The sequence below is a fragment of the Apium graveolens genome, chromosome 9 (assembly GCF_009905375.1).
Source record: "Apium graveolens cultivar Ventura chromosome 9, ASM990537v1, whole genome shotgun sequence".
Lineage (NCBI taxonomy): Eukaryota > Viridiplantae > Streptophyta > Magnoliopsida > Apiales > Apiaceae > Apium > Apium graveolens.
Window position 1 is genome coordinate 30,954,608 of NC_133655.1, and position 23,004 is coordinate 30,977,611.

Below are 23,004 nucleotides of genomic sequence, written 5' to 3' on the forward strand. Positions count from 1 at the left end.
TGACACTATAGCTAGTATGTAGGTGCTTATTATAGAATAAGTTCACTGAACATGACTCACACAGCTGAACAACTGATGGAGTTCACTCACGTGTCAGCAGTTGTTCACATAGTGATAGTTGTACAAGTATCCTTAGACTTGAGGTCATCATAGTCATCTTGTGTACACTGAACTATGCTTTGGTTTAGTTCTTAGTCTCAAGGGACAATTATAAGGGCTCTACTGGGTATAGGAATTTGTACACGAAGATAGTGTATGATCAATAAAGGATCTACCCCTTTCAGTGTAGGAAGAGAATGTTCAATGCTGATCCACTTATGTTAGTTCAGGAATCTCTGGCCAGAGTGAATGAAATTAGAAAGGAGTTTCTAATTTACATTAAATAGAACCAAGCATAGTGAATGGGAAAGCAAGTGATTAAATAAGATAGACTTGACACAAGTTCCATGCCTTGTATTTAATCGTGACATTGCAGGGTAGAAGGAATTAATTGTACGGTAACTACTCACTGAATAGGTTCTTGGTATTCTAAGCAGTGAATTCGTATTATCCGGATAGTCGCGATATGCTGAGAAGTATCCCTCACGATGTAGAATAAATATGATTAATTAATTAATCATATTTAATGAATTAGAGAATTTATATAAATAATGATAAAATAGTTTTATTATTATTTATTTCTACTACCGGCTTAATATTGAACCTACAGGGTCACACCATAAAAGAGAATGATTTAATGGTGGAGGAATTAATTAATAATGGCCGATAATTATTTATTTATGAAATAAATAATTAATTGGCAAATTTAATAATTGATTAAATGAGATTTAATTGATTATAAATTAATTAAGAAAAGGTTCTTAATATTATTAATTAAGAATTTAATTTTTGGAAATTAAATCAAGTGAGAGAATTATTTCTAAAGAGTTTAGAAAAAGGATTAATAATTAAAAGGTGTTTTAATTATTAGTGAGAATAATAAAGGGTTAATAATAATAATATTTTATGGGAAAATTTTCAGCTGAAAATTTTGCCTAGAAATATACTATTATAAATCCTATTTTTGCCTCAACCAAAAAGATTTACAAAACCCTAATTCTCTCCATCTCCTCCTCCTTCATTACATCGTTTTCTTGGTGGATACCGGTGGAGTGCTTCACACTTGAGGAGCAGCTGCTAAGGATCTCCGTTCATCGTTCTTGGATCGCTATTAAAGACCTCCATCTTTCCATTAACGTAAAGCTTCTTAAGGTAAACATACTGAACTACGAATTAAATATTATTTTTCGCATGGATCCTACGGAGGGTTTCGTTTTTTTTTTAAGATTAAATTTACATTTTTGTTGCGTTTATGTGCTAAAAACCTTTCAATCTATAGTGTTTGTTGTTCTGATAAGCCCCAATTAGCTAGTGAATCACTTTCACCATTTAGACTAGCTAAAAGAGCTTTTAATGACTTGTTATCTACTGATTATAAAAAGGTTGTGTTAAGACCCCTCCAAATTCCTTTATCTGTCAAACAAGCCTTATTAACCTATGATCCAGTTACATACACTGCACTATATCCTGATGTTCAACCATCTGAACCTCAACCATCAGCACCTACCACCACTACCCATACACCTCAAACTTCTCAACCACAACCAACATATACCATCAGGATATCTGTCAAACCATCAACTCAATTATCTCAACCTGAATCATCAGCACATACCATCAGATCTTCATCTTCCAGGCCAAAGAGGACAAAGTCTGTTCCTCAACCTCCACAAAAGAGAAGGAAGATGATTCTCAGATATGAATCTGATAGTGAAGAGAAAATAGTTGAAGCACGGGTTCATGCATCAGAACCTGTGATAGTTGGAGCTGAGGCCCAAATTACTAAGGTCCCGGCTAACCAAGTTTCTCAGAAAGCTCAATTGGAAGAAATCCAATCTTGAGTAGAACTTCTTCTATCTCTCTTACTTCCTGATGATGCCAAAAAGGGGGAGAAGGTAGTTAAGTCCAAATGCTCACCTACTCAAATACTGAAGAAAAAGGATGATAAAGGTGATGACCAGGGAAACTCTGATAAGAGTAGAGGTCAAGGAAAAGTTCAAGGAAAATCTTCTACACATAACAAGTCAAGTTCTGATGCTATGAATGCTAAAAGTCTAAAGTCAAGTCTTGATAAAAAAAGTCTGATGTCAAATTCTGATATTCTGATTCAGTCAGGATCTAAAGTCTCTCAGAAATTTTTACAAACTCTGAAGATAAAAGGGAAGCAGACTACTGTTTATTACAAAAATCCTAAATTCCAGACACTTCATGAGGAGATAGCTAGAAGATTATTTCTGAAACAAAATCCAAGAATGGATTTGGAAACTCTCAAGGAGGAAGAAGCTAGATTTGTAGCTGAGAAGACAAATCTTAAGTCTAAAGCTTCTGATGCGAAGAAACCTCCAAGACCTAAGGAAAAAGGTATTGTGATCAGGGAAAAGTCAAATTCTGAGACTTCAAAGCCCAAGACTAGATCACAAACTGAGATTGATCCTAAGTCAAAAGAAAAAGAAAAGGTTGATGAACCTTTAAAGATTGAGAAAAAGATAAGTACTTCCATTCCAGTCTATCAAACTACAATGCATGATGATGATTTGATAGAAGATGAAACTGTTCAAATTCTGAAGAGAAGAAAGATAATTGAAGAATCTAAAACAACCTCTGATATTGCTCAAGTTGTTCAGAATGAAGAACATCAAGTTACAGAAGAAACAGCAAATTCTGATCAAGTTAATTTAGAAAAGATGACAATTGCTGATAAGAAGAAGCTGTTATGGAAGAAAGCTACTCCAGTTGAACCAAAATCCAATCTTATGATGAATCAACTCGCAACATTTGGGTTGAGATCCAAGCAACCTAGAGATAAAGCTGGATTAGGTTCTGATGAAGAGAAGATACAAACAAGAGTAGAAGTTACTCAGAGATCCTTTCATGTTGACAGACAAACCATATGAACAAATCAAACAAAAGCACCCTGACAAAGTGTTATCTGCTCAAATTGTGATAGATGCTCATGATAAGGATAATCTAAAGGAGAAATTGATTTTATTTCTTAATGATGGACTAACTTACAGACTAGCTGATACTAATGTGATAAAGAAGTCTGTCAGAGAACTTCAACATATTCACTATCTTTTGGAAGTAAAATCTGATGTTACAAGAAGATGGTCAGAATATATTTTGAAGGCTATAAAAGATCTATTCAGAATCTCTGGTACAAAGACTTCTCAGTATATACCAATGATTACTGAAGGTGATGGAAGAGAAATTTCTATGCTGAAGAATTCTGCTAAGGTGGAAGTTATTCTGAAAGGAAAATGCTTATGTTATAATGAAAACTCTTCACATCCTAGAGTTATCAGACTTGGTGATGGACTTGAAAGAACATCAATTCAAGCTCTCAGAACAGCCATTTATCAAATTGGTAATAGTAAAGATGAAGAACTGATGCAGGTCAAAGCACACTTAGTTGAAGTTCTGAGGAAAGCTGAAGACAAACTGGTAAGAGATTTTGTTAAGAATCATTATAGATTCAGATTGATCCAGTAAAGTTGGTAAAGCTACAAGGACTGTAAGTTGTAGTTAATAGTCTTATTAAACTCTCATTGCATTTGAACTTAAATGTTTTTGACATCATCAAATCTATTAACTTGTATATTTTTGCACAATTTACAAGTTGGGGGAGATTGTTAGATATATTTGAGATGTCATGTCTAATATGTTTCATATTTAGTTTTCAGATCTTAACAAACAAGAAATATCAGTACTTACTGGAATCAGTACTTACTGGAAGTCGGAACTTAAGGATATCAGAACTTAGATTATCAGAAGATAAATATCAGAAAATGGATATAAGAACTTAAGTACGGGAGGACTAACAGTTAAGGAAGGAAGCTGATTTACAGGAAAGAAGATCGAGACTAATACAAAAGAAGATATGCATGGAAAGAGTTAGAGGACTAAAAGAATTGTATAAGATATCTGATTGATATATTTTAGGAGACAGAATTATATTCCATGTCAATTAGAAGTTATCTTGTAATTGTGTACTATACAAACACAGACATAGGTTTACACTATATGTGTTATCATTATCGAGAAGATCATACATCATAGCAGCTCTCGTGATATTTGTTCATCGCTGAAAGAGAACAGTTCCATTATAACAGAGTTTATTATATTGAATATATATGTTTACTGTTACTTGTGTTCGAAATCAATTTGATTGTATTCTACACTGTATTCAACCTCCTTCTACAGTGTTGTGTGACCTAACATAAATTTATATCAAAATTATTTTTAATTTGTAAAAACTAAATTATAAATCATTGTTTAAATTTTAGAATTAATTTTACATACTGATCTATTTTTTGGGTCCAAGATTTAAATTATAATTGAAATATGAAAACCAAAAGGGGGAAAGGGAGTTCAAATATTTAGTGGGAGGTTGGTAATGGAGTTCGAGGAATTTGGGGTAAACCTACCACTAAAAAGGAGAAAGTGAATGATTGTTTTTATTAAACAAACATCAACGAAGGGAATGAGTCTAATTTTTTCTCTTTCCTTTTGTTGAATACCTTATACCAAACACCCCATAAATAAATGCAAAGAAACTGGGCTAACTAAAATGTATGTTAAACAATTTAACATATCCCATATTCCATTTCTTAAACATGTACACGTAATATAATTAATATTTATTGTAATATTTTCTTCAAAAAAATATATATTATAAATTTGTAATATTATGTTGTCATTTCGAATCAATTCTCTTGTAATCAAAAAATTAAATATCTTTCCTTATAGATTTTAAAATTTTCAATATATAAATTATTATTATTTTATAAAGAATGAGGATACCCGATAGAATTTAGGAAACTTTCCTTAAATAATGATTACAATATACGTATAATATTAGGTACATGATTAACGATAAACGGGTAAATTAAGTTTTTTACTACTTGGGGGAAAAACAAGCTAAAATTAATTTAAAATTATTAGTCAATAAAGTGTTGATGCAATGATTGTTCCTCTTCTACTTCTTATGAGAGGTCAGATAATATAATATACTTACGTAATTAAATTATCTGTGTATTTGTGTACTCCCTCCATCTCAGTCATTTGTATACAAATTGTTTGGATACGGAGAACAGACATATTAGTAAAATAATGTTATTTTTGGTAATTTTGGTAGAATAATGGGATGAGAGATGAAGAAAAAATATAATTTAGTGAGAATAAAGTATAAAATTGGGTAAAGTGATAGGTTCAATCAATATTTAATGAATAAAGTGAGTGTAGTAGCAATAAGTAGTTGATGTAGTTAATTTTTACTATTTTTGATAAGTTTGAAATGTATAGAATTGAATGATAAATCCAGTTTTTGAAAAGTGTATAGCAGGGAGTAAAGGCTACATTGCCTAATTATGTTATTTATAAGCTTGGATTATCTGGGCTATATATAATTGTTACTATTAGGTAAGTGTGTGGACATGAGGTAGCCACATGGTGTGTGGGAGACAAACACACGCTAAATTGTATGGTATAAATTTATAATTAACCTCAGCTAAACTGTACTACTACACTAAGGTCGCCGCTAATTAACAACCACAGTCCAACTTCACAATAAAGAAATTATGTAATGAACTTAAGTATTGCCGGCAGATACATTCTTTACATCTCCGGGGATCAATTTGACCTTACAATTACAGAATATTTGGCCCTTGATTTATAGTTAAATCAAGTTACTTATTTTTAGGTTAAACTGTAATTTTATTTTAAATCAAAATGATTTTTTTAACATACTTCTTTAGTAATGAAATTTGTAGTTACATTCTAATTATTTTGAAGCTGCATAACTTTAGTTCCATTCTTTTTTGTTTTGTAAGACGATTTTAAAATAGTTAAAAGATGAACTTTAATGTTAACCATCTTTTTAAATAATTAATATCAAAAGTCGTAGCTCCTAAAAATCATTTTTTCACCATAAAAAATCGAATGCTCGCTCTTAAAATTTCTCCCAAAAATCCAATCCTCAACTTCAAACTGAACTTTTGTTATTAGTTTTTGAGTTAAATTTGGGCAAAATTAACTATATTATATATCAGGGCGACTTTGTAGCTAGTTTTAATTTGATTCATTGGACTACAAATTTTAATTATAAAATAATGACAATGCCTGTTTCTCGAAGACAGTAGTATAATTTTAATGACTATTTTGTTTATAAAGTCATTCAACTAATGCATGGATCAAGTCGCAAAAATAGTAAATTGTGTGTTGACCATAGTTAGTTAATTTAAGCTGCATGACATGCACCTTATATTTTGCTACAATTGTCACGTGACGTGCTCTCTTTTCGACATTTTCACATAATTAATCACACTTACGTGGCAGTATGTAGTTAGGTACAATGTCTTTGATTGCCTACGTGGCAATTATAACATATAATCAATTATTTTTTCAGAAAAATGGGATTGGAATACGGGTGAGTAACGGGTTGAAACAAAAATGAAATAAACAAATATTAAAATTAAAATATTTTAAGAACCAAACCGGAATTGTTTATATAAAAGAATCGAACTAAAACCAAATTGTAAATTTTGGTACGGTTTAGTTCCGAACAGAATTCTTATTATATTTCATATTTATATATATTTTATATATAGGTTTTTATCCACATTTTTTAATTGTGACTAATTTTGAATATTTATTAAAGATAACTTATTAAAAGTTGTATTCGACTACTTTCTAAAATTTAATAAAATATATATTCATCAAAATAATTGAAATATCTTATATATTTAAACAAATGAAAAATATAATATAATATAACATCATTCTTATTCTCAAAAAAAACATCATTCTTGAAATTTATATAAAAAAAAAAGAAACTGGACCTTGAATTAGTTAAAATCTGAAGGGGAACCAAATGTTTTGTTGGATTCAATTCAATTCAATTCTTGATTCTGAATTGAAAAATGTTCACTCATAAAAATGACCCGTAATTTTCGTGAGATTATATTTTGATATATATTTAATTGCATTACTATATCTACTAGTAATTTTTTATTGTGAACTTTCAAAATTACCTTGATACATTAATGTTATAACCTAACATAGGTTATCAGGTACGTGATTCTCATATTTTAAATAATTTACATTCTTTAATTATAGAGTGAGAGTGATAGGAGAGTCATAGAAGCAAATGCTTTATATTGAGCAGTGTCATGACAATGAAACTTCCTTTCTTCTCGCTTGGAAATGGCCGGAGAAGAACTCAGTGGGGTGCCGGAAGAAGAAGAAGACGAAGAAGAACCAGCAGCAACATTAATAATGGCGGGAGATATAGTTGGACTGATGGATGCTCCCATTCTACTTTTGCTTTGCTTCCATAAAGCTCTTCGTGTGGAGCTCACGGAGCTCCGTCGTATCGCAGTGGAGGCGGCGGAGAGGGGAGGTCGTGACGATGGTTTTGTCATTGACATTCGCCAGCGGTTTGAATTCTTGAAGCTTTTCTATAAATATCACTCCGCTGCTGAAGACGAGGTATTTTTTTTAATTTCTTTCTTTTGCTAAATTTCTTTGCTTAATAGTTAATTGTTAAGGCTAAAATTTTCATGTATGCTTTTAAGCTAAATTTTTTAAAAGTTAGAAATTAAAATGGCTTTCAACAATTTATTGTGCACTCTTCAAACACTCAAGAACTCAAGCGTACTCAGTAATGATGTATCCTTATTTTTATATTGTTAACTTATGATTATGCAATTTAATGTCGTTTACTTGTATTAAATTAATTTGATATTTTAATTCTGAATATGATTATTATATTAATTATATTACTAATCTACTTGTATTTTTGTTTTAAAATAAACACACATGTATTTAAAAAATGGTTAGGAAGTCATCACATATATTATCTGTTGGTGAAGTTGGTACTTGGTATTACTATTCCACTCGCTCACATGACTAATACAGAGCTCTGATTTGAGCCGACCCGCATTCAAATACAAAGTTCGACCTAGTTTACTTAAACGACTGGAGTTTTTGCCCAACCCTAAATTCAAAACTCAGTTAAATTCAAACTCGTACTCGAATACATTAAATTGTTAATAAATTTAATATTCATTATTTATAAATTGAAAATTAATTATATTTAAGTTTTTGTTTTTCTTTTTAAATTGATGAGCCTGCGAGAATAATAAGTTTTACTTGGCTTGATTAGCTCGTAAGTTAACTTGACTAGACTATTTAATTAGACAACCGAGTTCAGATAGAGATTCAGCTCACTTATGTTAAATAAGCATATCGACACGTTTAAAATTAACTAAACTCCAACTTGTTTGTTAGCTATTTGATTTAGCTCGTTCAAAATTAACATAAAAATGAACGTCATACGAGAAAAGTGGAGGGTGTTTTTATATGCATAAAATAATTATTATTGCATAGTATTATTATTGCTACATTTGACATATGATGTATAATCTGCGTATTTTTGTTGCCTTGATATATGATGTACAGTTAGGGTGTTTTCATATGCAAAAATTATTATAATATTATAAATGGTGTTTTGTTATATAATATATTATATAAAAGTAGAGAGAGTAAAAAAAAACTTAAAATTTCATGTTTATTGATATCACAAGATAATGTACATGCAAGCCTTTTATATGCTTCTAAAATATAGGTTACTTGAGAAGTGAAAAACCAAAAGTTTGTGTCAATTAATGGGGTAAAGGAGAAAACTCAAAGGACATCTAGAAATTTAAGAGTCATACAATAATATCATAACACTCCCCCTTGGATGACTCGTACAACAACATGCCTCATTAAAACCTTACTAGGAAAAACCTGTGGGAAAAACCCTACCAAAAGAAAAATAGTACATGTGTTGCTCGTGTAACAACGAGCGTATTATATCTCCCCCTCATTTTGACATGACTATGAATATCAACATAGATCTCAAAGTTTGCGCATTCCAATTTTGTGCACCAACTTCTCGAACGAAGATGTAGGAAGTGATTTTATAAACAAATCTGCTGGATTTTCACATGAACGAATCTGACAAACATCAATCTCTCCCCTTTGTTGAAGTTCATGGGTGAAGAAGAATTTTGGATCAATGTGTTTTGTCCGATCTCCTTTAATGTAGCATTCACGTGTCTGAATGATGCAAGCTTCATTGTCTTCATACAAAGTGGTAGGAATTCTTTTGTTGACTGAAAGACCACATGAATCTCGAATATGGTGAACAAGAGACCTCATCCATACACATTCTCGACTAGCTTCATGAAGGGCCAATAATTAAGCATGATTTGAAGAAGTTGCTGCAAGAGTCTGTTTTGTTGAGCGCCAAGATATTGCAGTATCACCATATATGGATATATAACCTGTTTGTGACCTTCCTTTATGAGGATCAGACCGATATCCTGCATCTGCATAACCAACTAATTCCACTTGTGAGTCTTTAGCATAAAATAAGCCCATATCCATTGTTCCTCGAAAATATCTAAATATTTGTTTCACACTAGTCCAATGTCTTCGAGTTGGAGCAGAACTATGTCTTGCCAATAGATTAACAGAAAATGCAATATCAGGACGTGTGCAATTGGCAAGATACATTAGTGCACTAATGACACTAAGATATGGTACTTCTCGACCAAGAAGTTCTTCTCCTTTTTCTCTTGGACGGATTGGACCTTTTCTAGTGAACGTACAACCATATGTGTACTCACAGGATATGCTTTATCCATAATAAACCGTTTACGAATCTTTTCAATATATAAAGACTGGTGGATAAAGATTCCTTTAGATAAATGTTCAACTTGAAAAACCAAGGCAGAGTTTTGTTTTACCCAAATCCTTCATTTCAAACTCTCTTTTCAAATATCCAATCGTCTCATGAAGTTCATCTGGAGTTCCAATGATGTTTAAATCATCAACATAGACAGCAATGATAGTAAACCCCAATTTTGTCCTTTTAATAAAAACACATGGACATATTACATTATTAGTATATCCATATTTCAAAAGATATTCACTGAGACGATTGTACCACATACGACCCGATTGTTTCAATCCGTATAATGATCTTTGTAATTTAATTGAGTAAATCTCTCGGGGTCTTGAACTATATGCTTCAGGCATTTTTAATCCATCAGGGATCTTCATGTAAATGTCACTATCGAGTGACCCATACAAGTAGGCAGCCACAACATCCATTAAATTCATTCGAAGCCATTATAGAATTGATAAACTTATTAAAAATCTAAATGTTGTTGCATTCATTACCGGGGAATAAGTTTCTTCGTAATCGATTCCCGGTCTTTGTGAGAAGCCTTGAGCAACAAGGCGTGCCTTGTATCTCACAATTTCAATTTTCTCATTTCTTTTACGCACAAATACCCATCTATATCCAACGGATTTTAAACCTGCGGGTGTTTGGACAATAGATCCAAAAACTTGGCGTTTTTCAAGTGATTTCATTTCTGCTTCAATAGTTTCTTTCCGCTTTGGCCAATCATTTCTTCTTTTACATTCATAGATCGATCTAGGCTCACGATCCTCGATTTCCTCAGAAATGTCAAGTATAGCTGCATATGCAAATATATCATTCATGACAATTTCTTTTCTGTTCCACCTCTTTCCTGAAATGACATAATTTATCGAGCTCTCTTCATTATCAATAATTTCAGGTGTTTGATCATCCTTGGAAGACGTCTCTTTAGTGATCAAATTTATGATGTCATTTGATGTTCCAACTTTCTTATCAAGTTTCCTTGTTTTTCTTGGAGTTTTATCCTTGGATCCAATAGGTCTACCACGCTTCTGGCGTGCTTTAGACTCATTTGCTAGCATGATTTTATTATCTTCTTCAGGAAGTTTAATCTTACAAGGAACATTAACAGCTGGTATATGTGACTTTGTCACATTCTTGACATCAGTAAATGCATCAGACAATATATTTGCGACTTCTTGTAGTGGATAATCTTTTGAACTTCAAGTTCACATTGATTTGTTCGAGGATCATAATGAGACAAGGATACTGTATTCCACAAAATTTCTTGCTTTTCTTTTTCAAATTTTGTCTTATCTCCCCCTAATGCAGGAAAAACCGTCTCATCAAATTGACAATCGGCAAATTTGCCCTGAATAAATCACCAGTCTTGGGCTCCAAATATTTAATAATCGAGGGGGAATTAAATTCAATATATACCCCTAATCTTCTTTGTGGTCTCATTTTTGTTCTTTGGGGAGGGGATATTGGAACATAAACTGCACACCCAAAAATTTTCAAGTGAGAGATATTTGGTTCTTGACCAATTACAAGTTGCATTGGGGAATATTTATGATAAGAAGTCGGTCTTAACCGGACTAAAGAAGCCGCATGTAATATTGCATGTCCCCGGGAGGTAGTTGGTAAATTTGTTCTCATAAGTAATGGTCTCGCAATTAGTTGTAGCCTTTTAATGAAAGACTCAGCAAGACCATTTTGAGTGTGTGTGTGGGCAACAGAATGTTCCACTTCAATCGCAATAGACATACAATAATCTTTAAAAGACTGGGATGTAAATTCTCCTGCTCTGTCCAATCTTATTTTCTTTATATTATAATCTGGAAATTGTGCTCGTAATCGAATTATTTGAGCAAGGAGTCGTGCAAAAGCCACATTACGAGTGGACAATAAACTAACGTGTGACCATCTTGTTGATGCATCAATGAGTACCATAAAGTACTGAAATGGCCCACTAGATGGGATAATTGGTCCACATATATCTCCTTGAATTCGCTCCAAAAATTTTGGGCATTCATTGACAACTTTTACAGGAGATGGTTTTATTATCAATTTTCTTTGAATACAAGCAACATATGAAAAATCTTTGGACAGTGGAACAATTTTGTTTTTGAGTGGATGTCCATTTGAATTTTCAATAATTCTTCGCATCATTGTTGAACCTGGATGGGCTTAAACGATCAAGCCATATAGTAAAATTTGTCGGGTCAACGGATCTTGTATTAATAGTCATGTGTGATTCAACTGGATTTATGAAAGTATAATATAATCCAGAATTATATGATGGAAGTTTTTCTATCACATGTTTCCTCCCCTAGACTATAGTCGTGATACTTAAATATTCATTATCACGTTTATTTGTCGTCTCAATATGATAGCCGTTGTGGCGTATATCTTTAAAACTCAAAAAATTTCTTTTTGATCGGATGGAAAACATTGCATTTTCAATCAATAAACATGTACAATTGGGTAGCACTATACTTGCTCTTCCGGAGCCTTCAATTATATCTGATGCACCCGATATTGTATTTACATTAGCTTTGGCTAATATTAGATGCGAAAAATATGCTTTATTTTTCAAAATTGTATGTGTTGTTGCACTATCCGCCAAACAAAAAGATTCCTCATCTTTTATAACACATGATGAGAGGCTACTGGCCATTTTTCTTCACGAAAAATTAAATAAAATTAGAAGTAGAGGTAGAACATCTCAAGTACTTCATTAACGAAAAAAACTTAACAAGCAATATAAGGCCTTGTTTAGTTATTCTTAGGCTCATCACCACCAAATTTAGGCATATTCACATCAACATCTTCAAAAAAATCACCAACTTTCATGTGAGTAAAGGCCGAAGGATCAACTTGATCATCACTTCCAAGATGTGCTTCAAGATGGGCAATCCCCAAAGGATCATTCTGTTCGGTGAAATTAGTTTCAACATTCTTTAAAGATGCTTGATATAGGTCAGCAAAGTGCTTGGAGGTACGATATGTACTTCTCCACTGACCTTTCATTCCACATTGACTACAAGTACTTTCACCCCTTTTAACCATTGTACTACCCTCGGATTTCTCCTCATTTATTGTTCGTTTCTGGTAGTAAGGCTTCCTTTTAAAGTTGGGGGGATTTTTTTGATTACGGCCTCTACCATGCACAAAACAATGACCACGGGCACGTCCACGCCCACGTCCATACCCATATCTATGTCCACGTCCACGTCCACATCCACGTCCAAATGATTTATTATCTCTATATTCATTATTAGTCACCGCATTCACTTCAGGGAATGGTGTTGAGCCAGTTGGACGTGCTTGATGATTTTTCAGCAAAAGTTCATTATTTTGCTCAGCAAGAAGACAAACAGATATCAGCTCAGAATATTTTGTGAATCCATGTTCACGATATTGTTGTTGCAAGAGCATATTATTGGCATGGAAAGTGGAATATGTTTTTTCCAACATATCTTTATCGGTGATATTCTCGCCACATAATTTTAATTGAGATGTAATTTTAAACATGGCAGAGTTATACGCACTCACACTTTTATAATCTTGCAATCGCAAGTGTAGTCAATCATAGCGAGTTTTAGGAAGTATCACCATTTTTTGGTGGTCATATCTTCTTTGAGATCCTTCCAAAGTGTTGATGGATCTTTAATAGTCAAATATTCAGTTTTCAATCATTCATCAAGGTGGTGGCGAAGAAATATCATGGTTGTTGCCTTATCTTGTTCGGAGGTTTTATTTCCCTCTTTTATAGTGTCACCGAGGCCCATTGCATTAAGATGAATTTCAGCATCAAGAATTCATGTCAAATATAATCATGACCATGAATTTATAATCATGCCCATGAATTTCTGTTGTATCTCAAATTGGTTCTCTTTCGTATGCATGCTTCGTTAACACTTTTATAATAAGCACATTCGGTCAATCTATACTAAACTATAATAACCGAACAGAGCTATAATTTGTAGTTTGGTTGACTCTGTTTTTGGTTATCCTTTTTGATCACGACCGTCAGATCTCTTAACCAAATAATCATAACCGTTAGATCCGAATACTAAAAAAATACACCAACCAAACTTACAGGTTCGAATCCCGCCAACAACAGACATTTATATTATTATTTATAAAATTGCAAATAAATTTCTAGGTTCGAATGCTACCAACAACAAACATTTATATTAATATTTATAAAAAAAATCACTAACCAAGTTCACAGTTTCGAACCCCACCAACATCAAACATTTAATTATTATTTATAAATAAGTTTAATAATTCAAATCTCATCAACATATACTATTTTATACTATACTATTTGATTTAACTTAAAATTATACACAATCAAATTATAATTAAATTGTTATTAATTTACGTATTCAATTATTTATATTAGAATTTCAATAAAATCATATAAAATATAAATAAAAATATATAAATAACGGGTTTTAAGCTAGTATTTAATAATATGCAAGAAAAACACATATGCATTAATATTTAAAAACGCATGATAATATAACATGATGATGGTGCATTGAATTCAATCTAATGGTACATTGAATGCAATCTACTGTATAAAATGGCTAATTATGATAAAGTCAAATCTGATCAGTTTCAAAGAATTCCAATTTGCTCTATGAAGATGATTTTATCTGAAAAAGTATAAAACACGAAGAAGTCACTGCATATCATCCTGAATCATACAATCAGATTACACAAAATGCAGATTTTGACATACTTATAAGCAGATTTCGGAAAAACGCAAAGAAGAAAGATTGTAGATAATCAAAAAGCCTTTACAACGAGTATTAACTCAATAAATTCCGATGAATAATGAATCAGGTACAAAATATACAAGAATCAGGCACATAACAAGCACATAAAGATCATCCAATTGCAACCGAAGCAAAGTAAACTAAAAATAGTGTATTTACCTGGTGGACAAACTGAAATAACGTAGAATCCTTCTTCTTCTTGAATTTTCAACACCTATTTACACTTTGATGATCTCCTTTCAACACTTAAGTAAAATTGATCTCCTTATTTTATAAGCAAATCGTGCTGATAACGTGTTATATAATATATAATATAAAAGTAGAGAGAGTAGAAAAGAACTTAAGATTTCATGTTTATTGCTATTACAAGATAATGTACATGCAAGTCTTTTATAGGCTTCTAAAACATAGATTCCTTGAGAAGTGAAAAGCCAAGAGTTTGTGTCAATTAATGGGGTAAAGGTGAAAGCTCAAAGGACATCTAAAAAGTTAAGTGTCATACAATAATATCATAACAGTTTTGATATATTAAGAATTTTGTTGTTAAATTAAATTACTGGTTCTCCTAAAATATTACTCTCTCTGTTTTTATATGTCGCTTGACTTTGTTGCACACAATTCTAAGTGTTTTGACCGCATAGATTAAATAATATTTTTTAAAAATTTTATTTTGTAAATTAAAGTTTTAATTATATACTTTTATTCGCAAAAAAAAATTGAAAATTATTATGCTAACTACGCGGTCAAAGCACTCAAGTCAAACTTTCATATCAAGTAAGAGATTACAAAGCTATTTTATCAAGATTATATAATATCATCCACATCATATCAATTTGGGGTGTTTTTGTTGGTAAAATTTATGTAAATGCATGAGTTTCTATTATAAATTGATTTGTAGCCAATCATACGGACATTAACGGTCCATTTTGGATATTAATTTGGAACCTCTTGAATTATTTTCCTGATATTTTATATTATCTATGAACAGTGAGATAAGAGTATGTTCGAGATGATCAAATCATCTACGAAGAGTGAGTTAAGAGTATGTTCGAGATGATCAAATCATCTACGAAGAGTGAGTTAAGAGTATGTTGCAGATGGTAAAAGTCGATTTGTCAAATTTTAAACAAGTGCCTATGGGAAAAATGGAGATAATTATAAATAGCTTTACGTGAGAGAAAAAAAAAATGAGTCACAAATAGATCAAGTAAATCATCTTAGCTTGAGTGACAAATTCAGAGTTGTAGAAAGAAGAAGCAAGTTGCAGAGATAAGCAAGGAAGAAGATGATCCGTAACAAGCTACATTTCAACCAAAACAAACAATCAGCTTGTCTTGTTACAGTGAGTGGATCAGACTATATACACCACTTTGGAATCTTCTACACGATCATTTCTAACTAACTTTTATAACAGAATCTGATGTCATAATTATCTCACTTGCATTCCAACTCAGCACCTTTGATCAAGCTGGATATAGTACATATTTGGTGGTGCTGAGTGTTATTCTCAGTGTCATCTATATAGCTTGAGGGTTTGGTAATCTAGTAACTATAATTGGTTTATAAGCACATCAATGGTATCCTGATATGATCACCACATTGGCAGGTCATTTTTATGGCTCTGGATAAACTTGTAAAAAATGTTGTTAATACATACTCACTCGAACATGCCAGCATAGATGACCTCTTCGGCTCTGTTTTCCACTGCCTGGATGTTTCAATGAACGACAGCCACGAAGATAGTTCAAGTCCATTCCAAGAACTTGTATTCCGCATTGGCACAATACAGACAACGATTTTCCAGCATATGCTTAAAGAAGAAGAGCAGGTATATATGTTGGTTACTTTACTATATCACAAACTATATGCTCAATAATTGTATAAACTTGAAGTAGTTACCATTGTTTTATAACCAATTGTGGCAGTGTTTTTGCACTTACCATTAATTGTGTCGAAATATATTCATCTCTGTGCACTTAAGGTACAGGCGAACACTATTTTATGACCATAAATACTGTGTGCAGATATTTCCACTACTTACGCAGCAGTTCTCTCTAGAGAAACAGGCAGCATACGTTTGGCAGTTCATGTGCAGTATCCCTGTGGCGCTGCTTGAGGACTTTTTGCCTTGGATATTATCTTTTCTTTCCTCACAAGAACAGGTAGAGTTTATGCACTGCATAGAAAAAGTTGTTCCCAAGGAAAAACTATTGCAAGAGGTAAATTCTGACTGAAGCTCTCAATGACTGCTACTTAAGTTATATGTGTAATATGCTGACTTCTATCTTGAAAGGTAGTACAATCTTGGATTGGTGGCAAGAAGCAGAAATATGATAGTGGTGCACTAGGAGTTCAGTTTCGTAAAGGCCTTGGCAATTACCGGGACATTCACAAGATGTACACGTCCGAGGCAAACATTGCAGAAAATCAGCAATTTGCAGAGATTTTTGCACTCCAAACTGGTGGAAACAATCCAGTTGATGGGATTCAACTTTGGCATAGTGCCATTACAAAAGATCTGCAAGTGATTTTGCTGGAGCTCTATCAAATGAGATCCTTAAACACCTTCTCAGATCTTGCTTCACTTGTTATACAGCTAAATTTTATGGCAGATACCCTCATATTCTATAGGTATATACAGTGATTACATAACTAAGCCAGTTTGGTGCCAAACGGAGTCCTCTTTAAAATTAGTGGGATCATCTCATTATATATGAACGGGGTTTGACACTTACCTTCTCTAAGTTATTGTCACTACTGTCAGTTCAATACTAACAATTCTCGATAAATGCTCTTTGCAGCAATGCGCTGAATAAAATATTTTACCCTGTATGGAATGAACTTTCCAAAGATTCCAGTTTGCCCGAATATGCACAATTCCTGGACGAGAGGAAAATTGAAGGTCTACAGAACTTGCTGTCTTATAAATCTCATATCGCAATACCACTTAAGAACTATGTTGAGAAGCTCTGTGGGGAACTGGAACTATTTCTGAGCTGGATTGATGAACATCTGACCTTACTTCAGAAACAGGTCCACTGCTTTTTCTGTTTATCATGCTTATACAGCAATGAAATTATGAAATTAGAGACTTAATCATTAGTAGTGACATAGTCCTACACTCCTACTATTTTACATAAGAGCATGATTAAAACAATATTTGCTGTATGTAAAAATCAAAATGAAACAAAGATACATTTTAAAAATCTGTTAAGCGTCAACAAATTTATATAATATTTTTGGCATGTAAATGAGGGAATTTTTACCTAAAACATAAATAATTCTACTTCCAGTTTATATTGAAACTTGAAGTGCATCCTTCTTATCTCACTTTATTCCCTTTAAATCAGGTTTTTCCATTCATAGGAATGAACTGCAGCCATTCAATGCAACAGTGGCTATTGTACACAAGCCTTAAGCTGATGCCACTTGGGTTGGCAAAATGCATGATTACTTGGTTTGCAGCTCATTTATCCGAGGAGCAATCCAAGTCCATTCTCATCAGTATGAATTTAGAAGCATCTTTAGCCAATAAGCCTTTGGCAGCTATCTTATGCGAGTGGGTACGCACTAGTTATTCAGGTAAGATCTCTACTGAAAAGTTCAAAAGGGACCTGCAGAAGTTTTTTAATAGCAGGTGTTCATTTTTGTATGAACAAATCAAGGAGGAGACCAAGCTCTCGAAACTTCAGTTGGATATGCAACATTACAACAGATCTAACTCTTGGCAACTAGAAGATAATTCAGCTACCAAAAGTGACATGCATACTTCATCTTCTGCCTCCGAAAGCACAAGGAATTATGACACATCATACAACAGTGGGATGAATTTGCATGTGTTACTCCCTCAAACTTCAAATATCTCTTCCCAAATTTCATATCATTCTTCAGCGAGTAATAATGCTACCACTTTTTCCTGCCTCAAATCGACACCAATGGACCACATCCTTGTTATTCACAAAGCTCTCATGAAGGATCTGAATTACCTTGTAATTGCTTCATCTAAGTTGTCCGATAGCATAGCTTTTCTTACGGACTTCCGTTATCGCCTCCGTTGTGTAAGATTAATGTATCAGATGCATAGTGCTTCAGAGGACGACATTGCCTTTCCAGCTCTGGAGGCCAAGGTGGATTTTAAAAATATCAGTCAATCCTACACCATCGACCATAAATTAGAAGTTGAACATTTCATCAAGGTTTCCAATATTCTCGATGAAATTTCAAGATTTCTTGCTACATTATCTAATTATGGTATAGATACCCCAGATCATAGGGAGCCGAAGTACAAGCAGTTGTGTGTGAAACTCCATGATACGTGCATATCAATGCATAAAGTACTCAGTGACCATATTCATCATGAAGAAATCGAACTTTTACCTTTATTTAGGGAACACTTTTCTGTTCAGGAGCAAGAACAAATCATAGGACGCATGCTTGGAAGAATAAAAGCAGAAAGTTTGCAAGAAATTATACCCTGGTTAATGTCATCTTTAGAGACAGAGGATCAGCAAAGTATTTTATCATTATGGAGGAAGGTGACTAAAAATACCAATTTTGATGAATGGTTAGGGGAATGGTGGGGAGGTGGGAAGGTGCTTCATATGGACAAGGTAGCAGAAAAATCAAATTCTTTGCCATGGTTGACCGTAGAAGAACTAGAGCTTGTGTCAAAATATTTGGTGAAAGGAAGGTCTGCCGAAAGAGATGGGTCTTTTCTTAAGATAAGCATAGAAAATTCACAAAATAGAACTGATTTATCTGGAAATCTTCTTCTGGCTAGTAAGGAAGAAAAATTGAAAGAAAACCAGCAGAAAGAAAAACCTTTAAAGTGTGTTGATATTACTGGCGAGGTTGACAACAATAGAGATGATGAAAGAACAGATTTCTCTGCTCTAGCTGATGAAAAAGAAAAAGGTTCAGCAATCCATGAGAAGTTGAGGGATGAAAAGGACATTTTAATAACGAGTCAGGAGGAACTGGATGCGGCAATAAGGTGTGTAACCCGTGAGCCAGCTTTGGATCTTCAAAAGAAGTCTTACATTATTCAATGCTTGCTTACCAGGTTAGCATCAAGCTTCTTCTCTTGGTAGCTTCTTATTACACAGCTCTATTGTCTCTCCTTTCACCTTTACAAATTACCTAATTGGTAATAGCGTAGATACCATGCAATTCATGTAAACATAGAACAAAAAAAGTGATAACAGATAAATCGAATGTGATTAGTATATATATCTGTAAAATATTTTCAGAAACTTGCATATTTTGAAGTCAGGCACGGGACTTGGTATATAACTGTAGCAAAGTAGTATCAACTTATATAATTTAATAGGTTTTGCGTAGATCTACAATGGATATATTATTTCCAGGTTAAGCAACAGGTTTCCAGCAGATAAGTTGAGATGTGCTGATTCCTATGCAGTAATTAACACTAGTGTGAATAGCTCATACTTGATTAGGTTTCTAATCACAAAGAAAAATGTAAAATTTTATGCTGGTGTTCCCTTGTATACAACTTCTGTGACTGTTCACTAGAAACTGTCCTTTTAAGGCAGTTGTTATTTTGCTATTTATATCTGATTTCATAATTGCTAAATGTCAATGCAAACTTGACTTGCACTTCCACGACTTTCAGCCGCTGGATTGCTACACAGAAGAAATTGCAGTCTGAGACCGAACCAACTGAGGAGGAAAAAGTTCCAGGACAATTTCCATCTTATCGAGATCCTGAAAAACAGACATATGGCTGCAAACATTACAAGAGGAACTGCAAGCTTGTCTCTTCCTGCTGTGATACACTATATACATGTTATAAATGTCATGATAAAGTGGCTGATCATTTTATGGATAGGTAACAATTAATATCTCAATATATAAACTTATCGTTATTTTGTTTTCTTGCATATTTGATATTTCTTATTATTGCATGCAGAAAAAGCACCACCAAGATGATGTGCATGAGATGTCTGATAATTCAGCCTGTTGGCCCCACCTGCTCAACCCCTTCTTGCAATAATCTATCCATGGCCAGTTATTACTGCAAAATCTGTAAATTATTTGATGATGAGAGGTAACAAAGAGTTTATAATTCGTTTTTTTTTGTCGTATAGATTCTTTACATAATTACATGGTACCTACTGCTTGGAACTTCTCATTCTTCCTTACAAATCTGACATTACATGTAGTGATGAAGACATTTAAGATTGGTGTTTTATTCGTAGTTACTTACATCATATATTCTGAAATTGTTCTCAGAGTAAATTGTTTCATTATGAAGGTTATACAATGTATACCGTAAATTTACTTAATTATCTTCTAAATATATTGTGAATTTACTCTATCTGATGCACTTTCCTGCTTATACATATGTGTGTCCTCCAAAGTGTATAAGCTGCAACTTTCCTGTTATACGAAAAGTTTTTCTCCGTGCGTCTGCAGAGTTTGCTACCAAGGATAGAAACAGGTGTTTGGTATTATTGGACCTGTTTAAGGTTATAGCATGATTGAACTTGATTTAGTAAACGAATTAATTCTGTAGGTGTTCTCTCTTTCTATCTAAATTAATTTTTTGGAAAAGAGAGAAAATGATTATTCAAAATGTCTCTAGCTGAACTTGAGGAACAATTCAGACAACGAGAAAACCTATCAAAGTGATATGCTTGTTCTGAAATTATATAAGGCTACATCGGTCGTCCTGGACCTTCATAAGATGGATCTAAATTTCAAAGTTGTAATCTTATAATCTTAATAATCAACATTTTTTCTACTGTGGAGGTTTACCTTTATTTTTAATAATCTAGCATATACTGGAAATGTACAGGCAAATTTACCACTGTCCATACTGTAATCTGTGCCGTCTAGGGAAGGGACTGGGAATTGACTTCTTCCATTGCATGATTTGCAATGCTTGCATGCATCCATCTCTTACTTTGCACTCATGTAGAGAAAAGTGCTTTGAGGATGTTTGCCCAATATGCCATGAGTCAATTTTCACATCAAGCACTTCCATCAAGTCTCTAAAATGTAGCCATTTGATGCACTCTTCATGTTTCCAGGTATTTATCTAACATGAAGTTCCTCCCCTTCCTTATCATTATACAATCATACCGATTATTTACTGACAGAATTTCCTAAAGGCCTACACGTTTTCCCACTACACCTGCCCAATTTGCAGCAAATCGCTCGGGGACATGCAGGTTTTTACCAAACTTTGTTGTCATTCTTGTTACAGTTTTTAGGACAGATTTAATTTTGAAATGGTTTAATTGTAGTTGTATTTTGAGATGTTGGATGCATACTTGGCTGATGAGAAAATTCCAGATGAACATGCTGGCCAAACTCAGGTTGATAGTGGTTCCTGTTGTTAACAGCTTAACTAGTTTTCCAGTTTATATAGTGTAAGAAGATGCTAGATTTGCTCAACTGTCTCAATTATGTGCAGGCTATATTATGCAACGATTGTGAAAAGAGAGGTAATTCTTCTTTCCACTATTTTTATCACAAGTGTCCTCAATGTGGTTCATATAATACAAGGCTTGTGTAAGTGAAATTGTACTGTATGTGGCTAATCTCTCAGAAACTCTGTACAGATGACTTGTACAACTTTTTATTCCACTGATTAAGCAATAAATATATGTACTTGTACTCTTCATTTCTCTTTAGAATTGAAGAAGATTGTACATAAGTTTGTTAAACATTGTATATATGTTTGAAATTGCGAGCCTTTGTTATTAGATGTAAGCAAACATCAAGCCATAAACTGTAAAAACATGTTATCATTACTGACGAAATAACTACATGATGATGGAAGAAAGCCTTTCTTTTCTGAAGTATGGAAAACTAAAATTCCTCAAATTAAACTTCCACGTTATCACGTTACAAATACCTTCAACTCTCTTTATTTATCAACTAAACACGATAATTTAATCTTCTCCGCAGTTGCGTGGGTTAGGTTCCCAGAAGTATGTTACAGTATACCATACTGCGCTTATTTGATGTTTATTTATCTATGCCAATAAAGGACGGCCCACCTTTTCCCATAGAGCGGTACGGTATGTTGCTGCAACATGTGTCCGTTTTGGACCTGACCCCAAATTTTTAAACCATCAAACGGTGACATGGTTCATGTCATAGTTACGATGGTGTCTGACATAAAAAGATGTTTTTTTTTCCTGATGACGCGGAATAGATGGATTATGGTTTGATTTTAAGCAATTACATGGAATAGATTGATTAAGTTGAATAAAAAATAAGTTCTACAAACAGATATGAATATCTATGAGAACAATACACAGGAGACAAACAAGGCAAATGGCAAGCGAAAATAGAAGATAAAGAACAATTATGTAATCATAATTGTATAAACATACATGATACTGATTAAATACATAAATGAACTTAAAG

The 23,004-nt window shown here is 33.1% G+C and overlaps 1 protein-coding gene across 1 annotated transcript; it reads left to right on the forward strand.

Moving 5' to 3' along the window:
* The first annotated feature begins 7,314 nt into the window (after nucleotides 1–7,314).
* Nucleotides 7,315–22,295, forward strand: LOC141683201 (zinc finger protein BRUTUS-like At1g74770). The gene is made up of 12 exons (XM_074487898.1): nucleotides 7,315–7,584; nucleotides 16,211–16,432; nucleotides 16,629–16,823; nucleotides 16,898–17,235; nucleotides 17,406–17,637; nucleotides 17,955–19,666; nucleotides 20,237–20,452; nucleotides 20,534–20,671; nucleotides 21,422–21,656; nucleotides 21,738–21,797; nucleotides 21,873–21,944; nucleotides 22,043–22,295. The coding sequence occupies exons 1-12, from the start codon at nucleotides 7,372–7,374 to the stop codon at nucleotides 22,142–22,144; spliced, it is 3,735 nt and encodes a 1,244-aa protein (XP_074343999.1). The 5' UTR covers nucleotides 7,315–7,371; the 3' UTR covers nucleotides 22,145–22,295.
* The last annotated feature ends 709 nt before the right edge of the window (nucleotides 22,296–23,004 follow it).

Excerpts from the sequence above, each read along its gene's own strand:
- LOC141683201 (XM_074487898.1), top strand. The coding sequence starts at position 7,372 with ATGGCGGGAGATATAGTTGGACTGATGGATGCTCCCATTCTACTTTTG. Across the intron at positions 19,667-20,236 it reads ATTCAATGCTTGCTTACCAG|CCGCTGGATTGCTACACAGA; the intron begins GTTAGCATCAAG and ends CACGACTTTCAG. Across the intron at positions 20,672-21,421 it reads AAATTATTTGATGATGAGAG|GCAAATTTACCACTGTCCAT; the intron begins GTAACAAAGAGT and ends GGAAATGTACAG.